The sequence below is a fragment of the Pseudophryne corroboree genome, chromosome 3 (assembly GCF_028390025.1).
Source record: "Pseudophryne corroboree isolate aPseCor3 chromosome 3, aPseCor3.hap2, whole genome shotgun sequence".
In the NCBI taxonomy this organism is placed as follows: domain Eukaryota; kingdom Metazoa; phylum Chordata; class Amphibia; order Anura; family Myobatrachidae; genus Pseudophryne; species Pseudophryne corroboree.
Window position 1 is genome coordinate 778,424,416 of NC_086446.1, and position 20,428 is coordinate 778,444,843.

A 20,428-nucleotide genomic window follows, 5' to 3' on the forward strand; every position below is an offset into this window, starting at 1 on the left:
AGAGAGAGAGTATGCCAGCACACACCAGAGCGCTATATAACACAGGGATCCCACTATAAATGAGTGTTTTTTCCCTTACAGCTGCTTATATTATATATACTGCGCCTAAATTTAGTGCCCCCCCTCTCTTTTTTACCCTTCTGTAGCTTGTAGACTGCAGGGGAGAGCCAGGGAGCTTCCTTCCAGCGGAGCTGTGAGGGAAAAATGGCGCCAGTGTGCTGAGGGAGATGGCCCCGCCCCTTTTCCGGCGGACTTCTCTCGCTTTTTCTGAAATTCTGGCAGGGGTATTTTTACACCTATATAGCCTTCCTGACTATATATGGTGTAGATTTGCCAGCCAAGGTGTCTTATATTGCCCTCAGGGCGCCCCCCCCCCAGCGCCCTGCACCCATCAGTGACCGGAGTGTGAGGTGTGCATGAGGAGCAATGGCGTACAGCTGCAGTGCTGTGCGCTACCTTGTTGAAGACAGAAGTCTTCTGCCGCCGATTTTCAGGAACACTTCTTGCTTCTGGCTCTGTAAGGGGGGCGGCGGCGCGGCTCCGGGACCGAACAGCGAGGTCGGGTCCTGTGGTCAATCCCTCTGGAGCTAATGGTGTCCAGTAGCCTAAGAAGCCCAAGCTACCACCAGTTAGGTAGGTTCGCTTCTTCTCCCCTTAGTCCCTCGTTGCAGTGAGTCTGTTGCCAGCAGATCTCACTGTAAAATAAAAAACCTAAATATACTTTCTTTCTAGGAGCTCAGGAGAGCCCCTAGTGTGCATCCAGCTCAGCCGGGCACAAGATTCTAACTGAAGTCTGGAGGAGGGTCATAGTGGGAGGAGCCAGTGCACACCAGTAGTCTAAAGCTTTCTTTTAGTTGTGCCCAGTCTCCTGCGGAGCCGCTATTCCCCATGGTCCTTACGGAGTCCCAGCATCCACTTAGGATGTCAGAGAAATACATATATATATATATATATATATATATATATATGTGAATACACCTTTTGCGCCAAATAAATGTGCCCCCCCCCACCTCGTTTTTGCCCTCTGTTACTTGGTTCAGCAGGGGAGAGTCCGGGAGCAGCTCCTCTGCAGCTTGCTGTGGAGAAAATGGCGCTGGTTAGTGCTGGAGGATCAAGCCCCGCCCCCTCGACGGCGGGCTTCGGTCCCGCTCAAATTTTTATACTGGCGGGGGTTTTATAATATACTGCCTCTGCAGGTTCTGATACCTGTGCCAGTGTTAGTGAGGTAATTATTGCTGCCCAGGGCGCCCCCCCTGCGCCCATGCTGTGCCTTGTGTGTGTGTGTGTGTGTGTGTGTGTGGGAGCAATGGCGCGCAGCGTGACCGCTGCGCGGTACCTCAGTGAAGATCAGAAGTCTTCTGCCGCCTGTGAAGTCTTCTTTCTTCTTATACTCACCCGGCTTCTATCTTCCGGCTCTGTGAGGAGGACGGCGGCGCGGCTCCAGGACGAACAGCGAGGACGACACCTGTGTTCCGACCCTCTGGAGCTAATGGTGTCCGGTAGCCTAAGAAGCAGAGCCTATCAATTAAGTAGGTCTGCTTCTCTCCCCTCAGTCCCACGATGCAGGGAGCCTGTTGCCAGCAGTGCTCCCTGAAAATAAAAAACCTAACAAAAGTCTTTTCAGAGAAACTCAGTAGAGCTCCCCTGCAGTGCACCCAGTCTCCTCTGAGCACAGGATCTAACTGAGGTCTGGAGGAGGGGCATAGAGGGAGGAGCCAGGTCACACCCATCTAAAGTCTTAGAGTGCCCATGTCTCCTGTGGAGCCCGTCTATACCCCATGGTCCTTACGGAGTCCCCAGCATCCTCTAGGACGTAAGAGAAATAAACAATAAAATAAAACAAAAAATCGTATCAAACCACATCTAGCTAATAACCAAAAGGTAGAGGTATATACTTTGGTCTTTAAGGAAGAAGGACCATCAATTTATGGCAAAAGTTATATAACAAAATAGGACGCCTCACTCTGGATCCAAATGTGAGTGGATATAGAAGACTGAGGAATATCCTATATGATAAAAGGCCAAGCTGCTTCTCGCCTGTTATATGCGCCGGTGGCCACTAGAGGCCGCCACACAGACCAAATGTAAGTGATAATGCAGGGAGATGTTACTGTCTGCAGCTAATAAATAAAAAATATTGATCTCTTTCACTCTTGCTGAATATGGAAGGAGGGTGCTGGAGAGAGAGAGAGAGAGAGAGAGAGAGAGAGAGAGAGAGAGAGAGGGGGGGGGGAGTGGGGGATAGGGGTAGAATATTTGGTGGGGCAGTTCCCAGTTAAAACAACCTTTCATATTCAGAATTGGCTGGATTTTCTATCCTTTTTTGATTTCCAATTACGATTAAATCTAATTCTGCTCCTCACCTCTGGAGGCTGCCTCTCAGAGTGCTGTTTGGGACAAGGGCACACACACATACCCTACTGTATGTACACTACACCCCCCCCAAAACATATACTGCCCCTATATACACATTGCACCCCCATACCCCTCCATATAGTGCCCCCTATATACAAGGTACCCTCCTCCGCCATATACCGCATACTCTGCACCCCCTCCTCCATATATTATGCTGCAACCCCAGGTTACTTGCCATCCCGGCAATCGGCAACAGGTAGCGGCAGTAACCAGAAAACAGATGCTGGAACCACCAGACAGTCCCGCAGCGCTCAGAGCAGAGGCACCGGAGACACGTGTGGCCACTTACCGGCGGTGGGAGAAGGTGAATCAGTCTGGCAAGAAGGGGTGAGACCCATTGTGGGGTGAGCAGTGCGATGACTGGGAGGAGGGGGGGGGGGGGGTGTCGGTGCTGGGGCTGCAGATGATGCGGGTGAGGAGGATGCAAATAACTGGCTCAACTGCTATATATACACTGCGCATCGGTCGAGGGGTGGGGTACGGTGCTCGCCCCTCCCACATCCCCGCACAGGTCATGCCCAGACTTCTCCAGCCAGCTGCTGGTGGCTACTGGTCTCCTCTACCCCCAGACTGGGCAAGAGCTGTGCGGGGGACTGGTGAGTTTACACGTGCCAGTACTGGTGTATATAGTGCATATATATATATATATATATATATATATATATATAACGCTACACCCTCCGCATGACAGAGCCCCAGCTCCCAGCAGCAGGACATCCAGAACCCTGGCAATTCCTGTGTGAGTATCGACCTTCCCACCCTATAATCCGGCCCTGGTGTCCGTCGTTTTGACAGGCTTTTAACTAGTTGTTGAAGAATTCACTCACTACAGCGAACTGGTAACACTGTATATTCATTTCCCTAGGATAAGGCATCTTGCTACCTACCCAGCAATTTAAGAATTCTTCAACAAATAAGCAGTGTTGATCTAGGCCCTATTTTTTGGAACTTTTAACCAATAATTTTTTATATATATTTTTTGCATTTTTTTTTTGTTCTGTGGTACCACCAATTTTTATTATTATCTGTTGCAACAGTAAAATGTATGTCGATACATAAGAAACCAATTACATTTGTTTATAATTAATACATTTCTCAAGTATTTAACTAGTAATGAGCGCTGAATTACTTTCTATTTATTGTTCCTTACAAAGGGTTTAACTAGCCCTTCCTATTTAGCAGCTCGAGGATTCACAACACCTGTCAGCGCCATCCCTACTTCGGTAGTTCACATTCCATTTTAACTAGTTGTAACTACTTGTGAAGTAAAAGTTGCACGAGGGCTGTGATGCCAGAGACTTCTCGCGTCCTGCAACTACAGTACATCCCGGCATTCAGGAAGGGAACTGTAGTGAAATCATTTCTGACACCGGGGAAGCAGCTGGTTTGTCAACAAAAAATAAAAAGATTTTAATAGAGCGCAGACTAGGAGGAGGAGGGGGGAGGGGGAGATGGCAGGAAGAGGAAGGACCGGGGATCCTGTAACAAATATTTACAGGAGAACAGGTGCCAATGTCATAACATCGCATCAGCAGTCACAGAGTGCGTCCTCTGCTTTGCGCAATACACTTAAAAATGATCTGGTTGTCGTCCATCTAATATTAGTCTCTAGCAGCCTATTGAGGAGTTTGGTTTGATTGCAAGCTCTGCGGTAATGCTCCGAGCTATTGGCCCTCATTCCGAGTTGTTCGCTCGGTAAATTTCTTCGCATCGCAGCGTTTTTCTGCTTAGTACGCATGCGCAATGTTCGCACTGCGACTGCGCCAAGTAAATTTGCTATGAAGATAGTATTTTTACTCACGGCTTTTTCTTCGCTCCGGCGATCGTAGTGTGATTGACAGGAAATGGGTGTTACTGGGCGGAAACACGGCGTTTTATGGGCGTGTGGATGAAAACGCTGCCGTTTCCGGAAAAAACGCAGGAGTGGCTGGAGAAACGGAGGAGTGTCTGGGCGAACGCTGGGTGTGTTTGTGACGTCAAACCAGGAACGACAAGCACAGAACTGATCGCAGATGCCGAGTAAGTATGAAGCTACTCTGAAACTGCTAAGACGTGTGCTAATCGCAAAATTGCGAATACTTCGTTCGCAATTTTAAGAAGCTAAGATACACTCCCAGTAGGCGGAGGCTTAGCGTGAGCAACTCTGCTAAATTCGCCTTGCGAGCGAACAACTCGGAATGAGGGCCATTATTCTTTGCAGAAGGTTTAAAAGTAAACGGCTTCCAGCCTTATTTAATGGGGCACAACGGCCAATGTAGGTTGCGGCACTGGCTGAATTGAATTAAATGCATAGTCTAATATAAAAAGGTCTATAGTCAAAAGGTCAGCACCATAGGGTCGACAGGGTCAAAATGCCGACATATAAAAGGTTGACAGTAGAAAAAGTCGACAAAAAAAAAAAAGTAGCCAATTTTTATTCTTGGTGTGTTTTTGAATATAGTTTACGCAAATGTGTTAAAAATGTGCCTCCTCCACCCAGCACATTGCCTGCACACTATAAGGGATTGCAATGTTATGCTGGGGAGATCATACCAGTATGTGCTTGCTAGTCTATGCAGCAATAATTCCCCCTTCTGGCCGAGAGTGGTATTGCCAGCTGGCCAAGAGGATAATGCTGCTCCTCACCACTACGAGGGGAAAATAGGATTTTGGTTACCTACCGGTAAATCCTTTTCTCGTAGTCCGCAGAGGATTATGGGGTCCACATTAGTACCATGGGGTATAGACGGGTCCACCAGGAGCCATTGGCACTTTAATAGTTTGAGAGTGTGGGCTGGCTCCTCCCTCTATGCCCCTCCTACCAGACTCAGTCTAGAAACTGTGCCCGAGGAGACGGACATCTTCGAGAGAAGGATTATACACAGAAAGTGGCGAGATTCATACCAGCTCACACATACAAGGCACATCAATATAACTAGCTTTAACTACACAGAAACTGCTGAAACATTACTTACCAAGTAACAATGCAGTACTCAATTAAAATGAAGTTGTACTGAACCAAATAACATTTGCAGGAAAACGAAGCACTGGGCGGGCGCCCAGCATCCTCTACAGACTACGAGAAAAGGATTTACCGGTAGATAACCAAAATCCTATTTTCTCTTACATCGTAGAGGATGCTGGGGTCCACATTAGTACCATGGGGAGGTACCAAAGCTCCCAGAATGGGAGGGAGAGCACGGAGGCTCCTGCAGAACTGATTGACTAAACTTCAGATCATCAGAGGCCAAAGTATCGAACTTGTAATACTTTGCAAACGTGTTCAACCCAGACCAAGTAGCAGCTCGGCAATGTTGCACTGCCGAGACACCCCGGGAAGCCGCCCAGGAAGACCCCACCTTACAAGTAGAGTGGGCCTTAACAGATTTTGGACACAGCAATCCTGCCGTAGAATAAGCGTGCTGAATAGTGAACCTATTCCAGCGAGAGATCGTCTGCTTAGAAGCAGGACACCCAATTTTCTTGGGATCATATAGGACAAACAGAGTGTCCGACTTTCTGTGACGAGCAGTCCTCTTCACATAGATCTTCAAAGCCCTCACAATATCCAAGGACTCTGATGTAATAGGTTGGTTGATATGAAATGCCGACACAACCTTCGGAAGAAACTGCTGACGTGTCAGAAGTTCAGCTCTATCTTCGTGGAAGATCAAGTAAGGGCTTTTACAGGATAAAGCCCCCAATTCGGACACACGTCTATCAGAAGCTAAGGCCAACAACGTGACCGCCTTCCATGTAAGAAATTTGACCTCAACCTCCTGTAGAGGCTCAAACCAATCCGACTGGAGGAAGTGCAACACCACGTTAAGGTCCCAAGGCGCCGTAGGCGGTACAAAGGGAGGTTGGATATGCAGAACTCCCTTCAAAAAAGTCTGAACCTCAGGGAGGGCAGCCAATTGTTTCTGAAAGAAAATGGATAGGGCCGAAATCTGGACCTTCACAGATCCTAACCTCAGGCCCATATCCACACCTGCTTGCAGGAAGAGGAGAAAACGTCCAAGTTGAAACTCCACCGTAGGAAACTTCTTGGATTCACACCAAGAGACATATTTCTTCCAAATACGATGGTAATATTTAGACGTTACCCCTTTCCTAGCCTGTATGAGAGTAGGAATGACCTTCTTCGGAATGCCCTTCCGAGCAAGTATCAGGCGCTCAATTTCCATGCCGTCAAACGTAGCTGCGGTAAGTCTTGATAGGCGAACGGCTCCTGATGCAGCAGGTCCTCCCGAAGAGGAAGAGGCATCAGCTCTTCTTGCAGTAGATTCAGAAGGTCCGCGTACCAAGCCCTTCTTGGCCAGTCCGGTGCAATGAGGATCGCTTGAACCCTTGTTCTCCTTACAAGCTTTAGGATTCTTGGGATGAGTGGGAGTGGTGGAAACACGTACACTGAATGGAACACCCACGGAGACACCAGGGCGTCCACTGCCTGTGGGTCCCTCAACCTGGAACAATAACGCCGAAGCTTCTTGTTCTTGTTGAGAGGCCATCATGTCTAACGGGGTAATCCCCAAATGTCTGTTATTTCCTTGAACACCTCCGGATGGAGTCCCCACTCCCCTGGATGGAGATAGTGTCTGCTGAGGAAGTCTGCTTCCCAGCTGTCTACTCCCGGAATGAAGATGGCTGACAGTGCCAATGCGTGATTTTCTGTCAAGAGGAGTATTCTTGTCACCTCTGACATTGTCGCTCTGCTCTTCGTTCCGCCCTGTCGGTTTATCTAAGCCACTGTTGTTACGTTGTCCGACTGCACTTGAATGGCTCGATTTCGTAGAAGAGCGGCCGCCTGAAGAAGACCGTTGTAGACGGCTCTTAGTTCCAGGATGTTGATGGGCAGGCCGGATTCCAAGCTTGACCACCGACCTTGGAAGGTTACTCCTTGAGTGACTGCTCGCCAGCCCCCGAAGGCTCGCATTCGTGGTTAGAAGGACCCAATCCTGAATCCCGAACCTGCGGCCCTCCAGAAGGTGAGGTAATTGCAACCACCAGAGGAGTGAAATCCTGGCCCTCGGCGACAGACGAATTCTCTGGTGCATGTGGAGATGAGATCCTGACCTCTTGTCCAGAAGATCCAGTTGGAAGGTCCGAGCGTGGACCTCCCGTACTGGAGAGCCTCGTAAGAGGCCACCATCTTTCCCAACAGGCGAATGCATTGATGAACCGACACCCAGGCTGACTTCAGGATATCTCGGACCATAGTTTGTATCACCAACGCCTTTTCCTGCGGAAGAAACACCTTCTGCACTTCTGTGTCCAGGATCATTCGCAGGAAGGACAACCTCTGGGTTGGTTCCAAATGTGACTTTGGAAGGTTCAGAATCCAACCATGACTCTTGAGGAGGCGTGTTGTGAGAAAAATGGACTGCAGCAACTTCACTTTGGATGATGCCTTTATCAGCAGATTGCCCAGATATGGAATGATGTTCACCCCTTGTTTGCGGAGGAGAACAAACATTTCTGCCATCACCTTGGTAAACACCCTCGGTGCTGTGGAGAGGCCGAATGGCAGGGCCTGGAACTGGAAATGACAGTCCAGCAATGCGAAACGGAGATAAGCCTGATGCGGCAGCCATATCGGAATGTGGAGGTACGCATCCTTGATATCCAGTGATACCAGGAATTCCCCCTCTTCCAGACCTGATATCACAGCCCTGAGAGACTCCATCTTGAACTTGAACTCCTTTAGAAAGGGGTTCAATGATTTTAGGTTCAGAATGGGCCTGACCGAACCATCCGGTTTCGGTACCACGAAAAGGTTCGAATAGTAACCTTTGTTCTGCATGTGAGGTGGCACTGGCACAATGACCTGTGCCTCCACCAACTTCTGGACAGCTTCTTGTAGTACAGTGCTGTCTGCCAACAGAGTTGGCAAGCCTGATTTGAAAAAACGATGAGGAAGGAGACTTTGAAATTCCAGCCTGTATCCCTGGGATACAATATCTATCACCCAGGGATCCAGGCCGGACGATACCCAGACCTGACTGAAGTGTCTCAGTCTCGCTCCCACTGGCCCCACCTCCCGGCCGCGGTCCACCGTCATGCGGAGAGCTTTGGCGTACCTAAAGCAGGCTTTTGTTCCTGGGAAGCTGCAGCGGCAGGTTTCTTGGACTTAACTCCACCTCCCCTAAAGAAGGTATTGGACGGTCTGGCCTTTCTAGGCTTGTTAGGCCAAAAGGACTGCGTTGCAGATGAAGAGAAGGATTTCTTCGGAGCAGGTGCTGCTGAGGGAAGAAACGGAGACTTACCCGCTGTAGCTGTGGATATCTACGGGTCTAGAGCTTCCCCAAAGAGAGCCTAACCTGTGTATGGTAGGGACTCCACACTCTTTCTGGATTCCGCGTCGGCCGACCACTGGCGCAGCCACAGTCCCCGACGAGCTGAAACAGACATGGAAGAGATTTCCGCAGCCATGAAACCCAGGTCTTTCATGGATTCTACCATAAAACCTGCTGAATCATGTATGTTGCGTAAATATAATGCAACATCATCCCTGTCCATCGTATCCAATCCTCAAGTAAGGCAGCCGACCACTTTACTATTGCCTTTGCAATCCATGCGGTAGCAATAGTGGGACGTAATATGGCCCCAGAGACAGTATACATTGATTTAAGTGTGTTATCAATCTTTCTATCAGCCGCCTCCTTTAAGGCGGTAGATCCTGGAACAGGCAAAACCACCTTCTTTGAGAGTCTGGACACAGATGCGTCAACAATCGGCAGGTTTTCCCATTTTTTCCTATCCTCCTCAGGGAAAGGAAACGCCACCTGGACCCTTTTAGGGACCTGGAATTTTTTCTCAGGGTTTACCCATGCTTTTCAAACACAGCATTCAATTCCTTTAACGCAAGGAAGGTTAGCGAGGCTTTTTTATTTTCAGTGAAAAAAGCCTCCTCAACCTGCTCAGGTGTGATATCATTAACATTCAACACATCCCTGATAGCCTCTATCAACAATTGCACCCCCTTTGCAAGAGATGCAGACCCCGCAATACATCCCCATCACCGTCTGTGGTGTCAGAATCGGTATCCGTGTCGTCTTGTGTGACATGCACAAGCGTACGTTTGTGGGGGTATATAGCGGGGTGTCCTGAGGTACCAGAAACCGGCCATACTGCCATAGAGCTCTGTAATACCTGGGTTGCAGATTGATTACTTGCAACCCTGTCAGATATCTGAGAAATCCAAGATTTGATAGAGGAAAACCACTCAGGTTCCCTTGCTGGTATCTGTGCTAAACCAGTGCTATCCTGATTACATGGAATGGGATCATCCTGGGAGGACAAATCCTCTGCAGCATATGACACAGTGTCCCTGGACATAGCTAAAGGAGACCACCACACACTCCACACACACACACACACACACACACACACACACACACACACACACACACACACACACACACACACACACACACACGTGAGGGCAGACAGAGTTTCCCCCCCAAGAATGGCAAGAGAGACACAAAGATTGGAGCCAACCCACACACAGCGCTTTTACACAGTCGTATTGCAGCCCCCCCCTTCTACAATCCCCTGGTACTATGTACAGATAGCTGGAGTTGCTGTGGAGGGACCTGTTCTCCTTCTCAGCGCTGTGCAGTCAGGAAAATGGTGCTGAAACGCTGCTGGGTCCACTCTGAGGAGAAGCTCCGCCCTCTTAATAGCGCTGTCTTCCCGCTCTTCATGGATTATACTGGCTTGAGGAATTAGTGCTGGCTGAGATCCGAGGACCCCGACAGGCTTCTGGACCAGTGTAGGGGGTAAGCGCTGGCCCAGGGCGCCCCTCACAGCGCCACACCATGTACCGCTGAGCCTTCCCAGGAGCGGAGTTAATACTGCGCTCCCTTCCCCGCTGCCACCATCTTCACACCGGCCCCACACTTGCTAGGGGGGTCTGTGTCTCACTCACCACTTCTTCAGCTCTGTAAGGGGGTGGCAGCATGCTGCTGGGGTTAGCGATCCCCTGTGGCGGAGAACAAGCAGAACCTTCTGGAGCTCAGTGTCCAGTCAGCGGAGACAGTGGCTCAGACCCTCCAGGGCGGACACTGCCCCCCCCCCTTAGTCCCTCGCTGCAGGGAGGCTGTTGCCATCAGCCTCCCTGTAAAATAAAAAAAACTCTAAATTAAACTTTTCTAGAAAAGCTCTGTAGAGCTCCCCTAGCTGTGACCGGCTCCTCCGGGTACATTTTCTTAACTGAGTCTGGTAGGAGGGGCATAGAGGGAGGAGCCAGCCCACACTCTCAAACTCTTAAAGTGCCAATGGCTCCTGGTGGAACCATCTATACCCCATGGTACTAATGTGGACCCCAGCATCATCTAGGACGTCAGAGAAATTCAACATTTTGCGCGCTGGCAGACACTAGATCTGACCTGGCTTACCATCTCTGCATGCACCCCCCAAAGCCTAGGCTGCCAATGAGGGGTGCAAAGATCTCTCTTTGTCCAAATTGTTGCCATACGGACAGTGTAAGTTGCTGTCCCCATTTATTTAATTTTATTACCAGTTATTTACATGGCACACACATATTCCGCGGCGCTTTACAGTTGTGAGGCAGTAATGCTAACCATTACATTGTACGTGCTGTCCACAGAGAAGAACTGAGACAGCGGCACAAAGCATCAGTTTTGCTTAAAGCAGGACATATGGGCTGTATTTACTGCTTTAGCCTATGTCAGTGGCCCCAAAAATAAGAATTTACTCACCGGTAATTCTATTTCTCGTAGTCCGTAGTGGATGCTGGGAACTCCGTAAGGACCATGGGGAATAGACGGGCTCCGCAGAAGACTGGGCACTCTAAAGAAAAGATTAGGTACTATCTGGTGTGCACTGGCTCCTCCCTCTATGCCCCTTCTCCAGACCTCAGTTAGGGAAACTGTGCCCGGAAGAGCTGACATTACTAGGAAAGGATTTGGAATCCCGGGAAAGACTCATACCAGCCACACCAATCACACTGTACAACTTGTGATAACCATACCCAGTTAACAGTAAGAACAACAACTGAGCCTCACTCAACGGATGGCTCATAACAATAACCCTTATTTAAGCAATAACTATATACACGTATTGCAGAAAGTCCGCACTTGGGACGGGCGCCCAGCATCCACTACGGACTACGAGAAATAGAATTACCGGTGAGTAAATTCTTATTTTCTCTGACGTCCTAGTGGATGCTGGGAACTCCGTAAGGACCATGGGGATTATACCAAAGCTCCCAAACGGGCGGGAGAGTGCGGATGACTCTGCAGCACCGAATGAGAGAACTCCAGGTCCTCCTCAGCCAGGGTATCAAACTTGTAGAACTTAGCAAAGGTGTTTGAACCCGACCAAGTAGCCGCTCGGCAAAGCTGTAAAGCCGAGACCCCTCGGGCAGCCTCTCAAGAAGAGCCCACCTTCCTTGTGGAATGGGCTTTTACTGATTTTGGATGCGGCAATCTAGCCGCAGAATGAGCCAGCTGAATCGTGCTACAGATCCAGCGCGCAATAGTTTGCTTTGAAGCAGGAGCACCCAGCTTGTTGGGTGCATGCAGGATAAACAGCGAGTCAGTCTTCCTGACTCCAGCCGTTCTGGAAACATATATTTTCAAAGCCCTGACTACGTCCAGCAACTTGGAGTCCTCCAAGTCCCGAGTAGCCGCAGGCACCACAATAGGTTGGTTCAAATGAAACGATGATACCACCTTTGGGAGAAATTGGGGATGAGTCCTCAATTCTGCCCTGTCCATATGGAAGATCAGATATGGGCTTTTACATGACAAAGCCGCCAATTCCGACACACGCCTAGCCGATGCTAAGGCCAACAGCATGACCACTTTCCACGTGAGATACTTTAGTTCCACGGTCTTAAGTGGCTCAAACCAGTGGGATTTCAGGAAATCCAACACAACGTTAAGATCCCAGGGTGCCACTGGTGGCACAAAAGGGGGCTGAATATGCAGCACTCCCTTAACAAACGTCTGAACCTCAGGCAGTGAAGCCAGTTCTTTTTGAAAGAAAATGGATAGGGCCGAAATCTGGACCTTTATGGACCCCAATTTTAGGCCCATAGTCACCGCTGACTGTAGGAAGTGCAGGAATCGACCCAGCTGGAATTCCTCTGTAGGGGCCGTCCTGGCCTCACACCAAGCAACATATTTTCGCCATATACGGTAATAATGCTTTGCTGTCACGTCCTTCCTAGCCTTTATCAGCGTAGGAATAACTTCATCCGGAATGCCTTTTTCCGCTAGGATCCGGCGTTCAACCGCCATGCCGTCAAACGCAGCCGCGGTAAGTCTTGGAACAGACAGGGCCCTTGTTGCAGCAGGTCCTGTCTGATAGGCAGAGGCCATGGGTCCTCTGTGCGCATTTCTTGCAGTTCCGGGTACCAAGTCCTTCTTGGCCAATCCTGAACAATGAGTATTGTTCTTATTCCTCTCTTTCTTACTATTCCCAGTACCTTGGGTATGAGAGGAAGAGGAGGAAACACATATACCGACTGGTACACCCACGGTGTCACTAGGGCGTCCACAGCTATTGCCTGCGGGTCCCTAGACCTGGCGCAATATCTTTTTAGCTTTTTGTTGAGGCGGGACGCCATCATGTCCACCTGTGGCAGTTCCCATCGCTTTGCAATCTGTGTGAAGACTTCTTGATGAAGTCCCCACTCTCCCGGGTGGAGGTCGTGTCTGCTGAGGAAGTCTGCTTCCCAGTTGTCCACTCCCGGAATGAACACTGCTGACAGTGCTTGCACGTGATTCTCTGCCCACCGAAGAATCTTTGTGGCTTCCGCCATTGCCATCCTGCTTCTTGTGCCGCCCTGGCGGTTTACATGGGCGACCGCCGTGATGTTGTCTGACTGAATCAGCACTGGCCGGTTTCGAAGCAGGGGCTCTGCTTGACTCAGGGCGTTGTAAATGGCCCTTAGTTAAAGTATATTTATGTGTAGAGAAGTCTCCAGACTTGACCACAGCCCTTGGAAGTTTCTTCCCTGAGTGACTGCTCGCCATCCTCGGAGGCTTGCATCCGTGGTCACCAGGACCCAGTCCTGTATGCCGAACCTGCGGCCCTCGAGAAGGTGAGCACTCTGCAGCCACCACAGAAGAGACACCCTGGCCCTTGGGGACAGGGTGATCAGCCGATGCATCTGAAGATGCGATCCGGACCACTTGTCCAACAGATCCCACTGAAAGATCCTTGCATGGAACCTGCCGAAGGGAATGGCTTCGTATGAAGCCACCATCTTTCCCAGGACTCGCGTGCAGTGATGCACCGATACCTGTTTTGGTTTCAGGAGGTCCCTGACCAGAGATGCTAATTCCTGGGCCTTCTCCACCGGGAGAAACACCTTCTTCTGTTCTGTGTCCAGAATCATGCCCAGGAAAAGCAGACGCGTCGTAGGAATCAGCTGCGACTTTGGAACATTCAGAATCCAGCCGTGCTGTTGCAACACTTCCTGAGAGAGTGCTACGCTGATCAACAACTGCTCTCTGGACCTCGCCTTTATGAGGAGATCGTCCAAGTACGGGATAACTATAACTCCCTTCTTCCGAAGGAGTATCATCATTTCGGCCATTACCTTGGTAAATATCCTCGGTGCCGTGGACAGGCCAAACGGCAACATCTGGAACTGGTAATGACAGTCCTGTACCACAAACCTGAGGTACTCCTGGTGAAGTGGGTAAATGGAGACATGCAAGTAAGCATCCTTGATGTCCAGCGACACCATAAAATCCCCCTCTTCCAGGCTTGCAATAACCGCTCTGAGTGATTCCATTTTGAACTTGAATTTCTTTATATAAGTGTTCAAGGATTTTAAATTCAGAATGGGTCTCACCGAACCGTCCGGTTTCGGTACCACAAACATTGTGGAATAGTAACCCCTTCCCTGTTGAAGGAGGGGGACCCTGATAATCACTTGCTGGAGGTACAGCTTGTGAATTGCCGCCAGTACTACCTCCCTTTCCATGGGGGAAGCTGGCAAGGCTGATTTGAGGTAACGACGGGGGGGGGGAGTCGCTTCGAATTCCAGCTTGTATCCCTGAGATACAATTTGTACAGCCCAGAGATCCACCTGTGAGCGAACCCACTGGTTGCTGAAGGTTCGGAGACGCGCCCCCACCGCACCTGGCTCCACCTGTGGAGCCCCAACATCATGCGGTGGACTTAGTGGAAGCAGGGGAGGACTTTTGTTCCTGGGAACTGGCTGCATGGTGCAGCTTCTTACCTCTACCCCTGCCTCTTGGCAAGAAAGGATGCGCCCCTGACCCTCTTGCCTTTCTGAGAACGAAAGGACTGCATTTGATAATACGGTGCTTTCTTAGGCTGTGAGGAAACCTGAGGCAAGAAAGTCGACTTTCCAGCTGTCGCTGTGGACACGAGGTCCGATAGACCGTCCCCAAACAATTCCTCACCCTTATAAGGCAAAACCTCCATGTGTTTTTTAGAATCAGCATCTCCTGTCCATTGCCGAGTCCATAAGACCCTCCTGGCAGAAATGGACATAGCATTAATTCTAGAGCCCAGCAGGCAAATGTCCCTCTGAGCATCCCGCATATATAAGACGACGTCTTTTATATGGCCCAGGGTTAGCAAAACAGTATCCCTGTCGAGGGAATCTATGTCGTCTGACAGAGTATCTGTCCATGCTGCTACAGCACTACACATCCAGGCTGAAGCAATAGCAGGTCTCAGTAGAGTACCAGAGTGTGTATACACTGACTTCAGGATAGCTTCCTGCTTTCTATCCGCAGGCTCCTTTAGGGCGGCCGTATCCTGAGACGGCAGGGCCACCTTTTTAGATAAGCGTGTCAGCGCCTTGTCCACCCTAGGGGATGTTTTCCAACGTAACCTGTCCGTTGGCGGGAAAGAGTACGCCATCAGTAACCTCTTAGAAATCACTAGTTTCTTATCAGGGGAACTCCACGCTTCCTCACATAATTCATTTAATTCATCAGATGGGGGAAAAGTCACTGGCTGCTTTTTCTCCCCAAACATATAAACCCTCTTGGTATTAACCGGGTTAATCTCAGAAATGTGTAATACATCTTTCATTGCAATAATCATGTATCGGATGGCCTTGGTCATTTTAGACTGTAAATGTGCCTCATCATCGTCGACACTTGAGTCGGACTCCGTGTCGACATCTGTGTCAACCATCTGAGATAGAGGGCGTTTATGAGCCCCTGACGGTTTCTGAGTCGCCTGGGCAGGCGCGGGCTGAGACCCCGGCTGTCCCAAGGCTGCAGCGTCATCAAACCTTTTATGTAAGGAGCTTACATTGTCGTTTAAGACCTTCCACATATCCATCCAATCAGGTGTCGGCCCCGACGGGGGCGACACCACACTTATCTGCCCTTGCTCCGCCTCCACGTAACCCTCCTCATCAAACATGTCGACACAGCCGTACCGACACACCGCACACACACAGGGAATGCTCAGACTGAGGACAGGACCCCACAAAGTCCTTTGGGGAGACAGAGAGAGAGTTTGCCAGCACACACCACAGCACTATATAACACAGGGATTTTCACTTATAATAAGTGATTACCCAATAGCTGCCTTATATGTTTTATTTGCGCCTAAATTTATGTGCCCCCCCTCTCTTTTTTACCCTTCTTGTACCTGGATACTGCAGGGGAGAGCCTGGGGAGCTGCTTCCAGCGGAGCTGTGAAGAGAAAATGGCGCTGGTGTGCTGAGGAAGAAGGCCCCGCCCCCTCAGTGGCGGGCTTCTGACCCGCTTTCTGTGTAAAAAAATGGCGGGGTTTTTTACATATATACAGTGCCAGACTGTATATATGTATTTTTATTGCCAAAAGGTACTTCAATTGCTGCCCAGGGCAGGAGGAGCCAGTGCACACCAGATAGTACCTAATCTTTTCTTTAGAGTGCCCAGTCTCCTGCGGAGCCCGTCTATTCCCCATGGTCTTTACGGAGTTCCCAGCATCCACTAGGACGTCAGAGAAACATGGTCGTCAGGGCACCTCAGCAGTCCTGGTTTATAGTACATCCCTTGTGCACAGATTGTAGAATCAAATGTACTACTAAAGTCACCTGTGCATTGACTGTTAGGGTGCCTTGAGGACCACGTTTGGGAACCACTGGCCTATGTATAAATAGGAAATAAAAGATCATCTGAAATTTGCGATTGTAGCACAGTGGTTAGTATTGCCATGCTTTCTAATCTGACCAGGGTCCTCTCCATTTGAGATGTGCATGAATGACTAAGTTTCCTCTGGGTGCTCTGGTTTCTTCCCACAGTCCATTTAAATAATAGGTCTTACGGAGGGTTGAACGTGCGTTCCTTTTCGCAGCGCATCCTAAGTGTTTATGCGGTGTACATGCTCTAGAATGGTGTGCACACAAATACAGTGATGAAGAGCCATACAGCACTCATTTCAGTATGAATCTCCATCTGGAACTGAAGGAGTGTAGCTGGGCTGTAGCACTGCGCCAAGTGAGCGCATGTCAGTGGAACTGCGGACTAGCAGAGTTGGCTGGAGGAATAATTACGCCTGTTCTCAGACGTATGTCTTGCGCCAAGGACAGGGCTGGAGCAAGCCTGCACTGATAATGTGTAATGTATTTCCAGCATTTGTCTCTTACAGGAAACTTATTACAGCGACAGCTTTATGTAGCAGAATATAGCACTAGAGAGCTTCATCAGGAAGTGCGGAGGATCTGTAATTCTCATTCTCAACTACAGGGAATAAAAATAATGTATGGTTATCACTTTGGGCTATCATTCATTGTATGGCCAGCCACCGGGCTCCCCATGGCCACCGCTCAGCTAAAATATTTTCATTTGTAACATCCTAGCAGTTCCTCAAGTATGGGGTATCAGACAGCAGATTAATGGATAAGACCTGTTTGGGGTGTGGGAAGACTCAGCAGCACCCTGCCATGCACCCAAGGTTGGTTCTATATTGAAGTGGGAGAAGGGACCTTCTGACGTACCTAGGGGAGGAGACCCGTCACCAGGGGGAGGAGCTGCGGCCGAACAAGGTACCCGAAAAGTACCCTTGCGGGCTCGCTTCGCTCGCCACGCTTCGGGCACGGTGGCTCGCTTCGCTTGCCACCTAATTACTAAAGGTAATAGTTGGTGGTGTGGATACTAGACCACCTGTACCGCTGGCGTAGCTCCTCCCCCTTGTGTCGTGGCTCCTCCCCCTGACGGAAAAGGTCCCTTAGGCCACTTGGATCTAGCCTCTACCATGCACCCAATAGGGTCATCATTATAGGAAAAAGTAACTTATGTTTCTTGGTTTTACTTTCACTTCCCTTCAGATCTCAAGATAGTGAAACCACAGAACAGCAGAGTCGCCCCCTAGAGGCAGCTGTAGGAAGTGTCACTACTCAGTAAGTGATGATGAAGGTAAAGCTCAGAGACAATGGGGGTCATTCAGACCTGATCATACGCTAGGATTTTTCACTGTGCTGCAATCAGGTCAGAACTGTGCATGCACCGTAATGTACAGGCGCGTCGTACGGGTACAAAGCGGATCGTTGCTGAGCGATGGATTGTATGAAGAATTTATTCGCACAGCCGATCGTAAGGAGATTGACAGGAAGAAGGCGTTTGTGGGTGGTAACTGACCGTTTTCTGGGAGTGGTTGGAAAAATGCAGGCGTGTCCAAGCGTTTGCATGGCGGGTGTCTGACGTCAATTCCGGGACCGGACAGGCTGAAGTGATCGCAGCGGCTGAGTAAGTTCTGGGCAACTCAGAGCCTCACAAAACTTTTTTGTACCACTCGGCTGCACATGCGATCGCGCACTTGCAAAGCGAAAATACACTCCCCCATAGGCGGCGACAATCTAATCGCAGCGCTGCAAAAAAACCTCTAACGAATGATCAGGTCTGAATGACCCCCTCTATAACTTGCTCTTGTGGAACTACAAGTCGCAGCACCTCAGTAATTCTCCTTTAGAGGACTGACCGGGCATGCTGAGGCTTGCAGTTCCACAAGGAGGGTTCCACAGTCTTGGGGGAATGAGTAGGCCCACTCCAGGCTGGCTACATGCCCTCCTTATACATACATACTGTATAAAGCAGCATCATTATTGTCTGTAGTCTGCAGACCACTGCACCCATACAGGCTGCAGACCATTGCACCCATACAGGCTGCTGCAGCAGCACTATATATACAGTATATTACCATTCTCCTCTCTGCTCTCCGGAACCTCCGGCTCTGCTGCTCCGATATTATCTGTAATAAAGTTTCATTATCGTGTCCCCGCCCCACAGGGAAGAAGGAAGAGTCTGTGCCGGGACCCCGGACTCCCCTCCCCGGCCCGCCCGCAGTGTACTCCCCTCCCTGGCCCGCCTTCCCGCCCCGCCCGCAGTGTGCTCCACTCCCGCCTTTCCCTGTGTGTGCTGTATGGAGGTGTCAGTGTGAGCAGCAGGTGGATCAGGCCGGCTGTAGTGCCGGGGACTGAGCTCTGTAAGGAGGACATGTACATGATGCAGTGCCAGTGACTGTGGTACATACTATATACTGTAGGAGTCAGCTGAGCTGTGTAGGTACTGATCACCCCCAATACTGTGCTGCCTCAGTCGCTGTCCCTGTCTATGCATGGTATGTCCAGTCGCTGTCCCTGTCTGTGTATGGTATGTCCAGTCGCTGTCCCTGTCTGTGTATGGTATGACCAGTCGCTGTCCCCGTCTGTGTATGGTATGACCAGTCGCTGTCCCCGTCTGTGTATGGTATGACCAGTCGCTGTCCCTGTCTGTGTATGGTATGACCAGTCGCTGTCCCTGTCTGTGCATGGTATGACCAGTCGCTGTCCCTGTCTGTGCATGGTATGATCAGTCGCTGTCCCTGTCTGTGCATGGTATGACCAGTCGCTGTCCCTGTCTGTGCATGGTATGATCAGTCACTGACCCTGTCTATGCATGGTATGACCAGTCGCTGTCCCCGTCTGTGCATGGTATGACCTGTCGCTGTCCTTGTCTGTGCATGGTATGACTAGTCGCTGTCCCTGTCTGTGCATGGTATGGCCAATCGCTGTCCCTGTCTGTGTATGGTATGACCAGTCGCTGTCTATGCATGGTATGTCCAGTCGCTGTCCCTGTCTGTGCATGGTATGACCAGTCGCTGTCCCTGTCTGTGCATGGTATGATCAGTCGCTGTCCTTGTCTGTGCATGGTATGACTAGTCGCTGTCCCTGTCTGTGCATGGTATGGCCAATCGCTGTCCCTGTCTGTGTATGGTATGACCAGTCGCTGTCCCTGTCTATGCATGGTATGACCAGTCACTGTCCCTGTCTGTGCATGGTATGACCAGTCGCTGTCCCCGTCTGTGCACGGTATGACCAATCGCTGTCCCTGTCTATGCATGGTATGACCAATCGCTGTCCCTGTCTATGCATGGTATGACCAGTCGCTGTCCCCGTCTGTGCATGGTATGATCAGTCGCTGTCCCTGTCTGTGCATGGTATGACCAGTCGCTGTCCCTGTCTGTGCATGGTATGACCAGTCGCTGTCCCTGTCTGTGCATGGTATGATCAGTCGCTGTCCTTGTCTGTGCATGGTATGACCAGTCGCTGTCCCTGTCTATGCATGGTATGGCCAATCGCTGTCCCTGTCTATGCATGGTATGGCCAATCGCTGTCCCTGTCTATGCATGGTATGACCTGTCGCTGTCCCTGTCTATGCATAGTATGGAAGGAAAGGTGTGACCAGACACGCCTATACCCACTTATTACACATTGGGTTCGGCTCTCACCTGCCAATAGGGGATTCTCTCTTGCCATCAGCAACCGCCTGTTACTGACTCCACCCACTGCGCATTATGTGGGTATGTTGCTGACACCTCAGGCTCCTACAATGTGGCACCTAGAACCACGTTTTGGATCAGGCTTGCTGTGTATGCGTCGACACGCTGCTGCCACACCTCCCGGTTGGCTTCGGCTGGCCCCCACTGGTCACTGACCAGGTCCCTGCATCGGTAGCCGGCAGAAGGCGGAGCTTGGAGACGCCGGGCTTGCTCCAAGACAGGCGGAGAACGGAACTGCGTTTGTCACTTTCCTTTTGGTTGC

General features: G+C 50.2%; 1 protein-coding gene across 2 annotated transcripts in view; it reads right to left on the reverse strand.

Annotated features, from left to right (window-relative positions):
• The window catches only part of CASP7 (caspase 7), a 103,476-nt gene extending 84,797 nt beyond the window's left edge, over positions 1-18,679 (reverse strand). For both annotated transcript variants that reach the window (XM_063962563.1, XM_063962564.1), the window contains exon 1: positions 18,547-18,679. In XM_063962563.1, the coding sequence (XP_063818633.1) occupies positions 18,547-18,549 (3 nt within the window). In that variant the 5' untranslated portion in view covers positions 18,550-18,679. The remainder of the gene's footprint in view (positions 1-18,546) is intronic.
• Between the last annotated feature and the right edge of the window lie 1,749 nt (positions 18,680-20,428).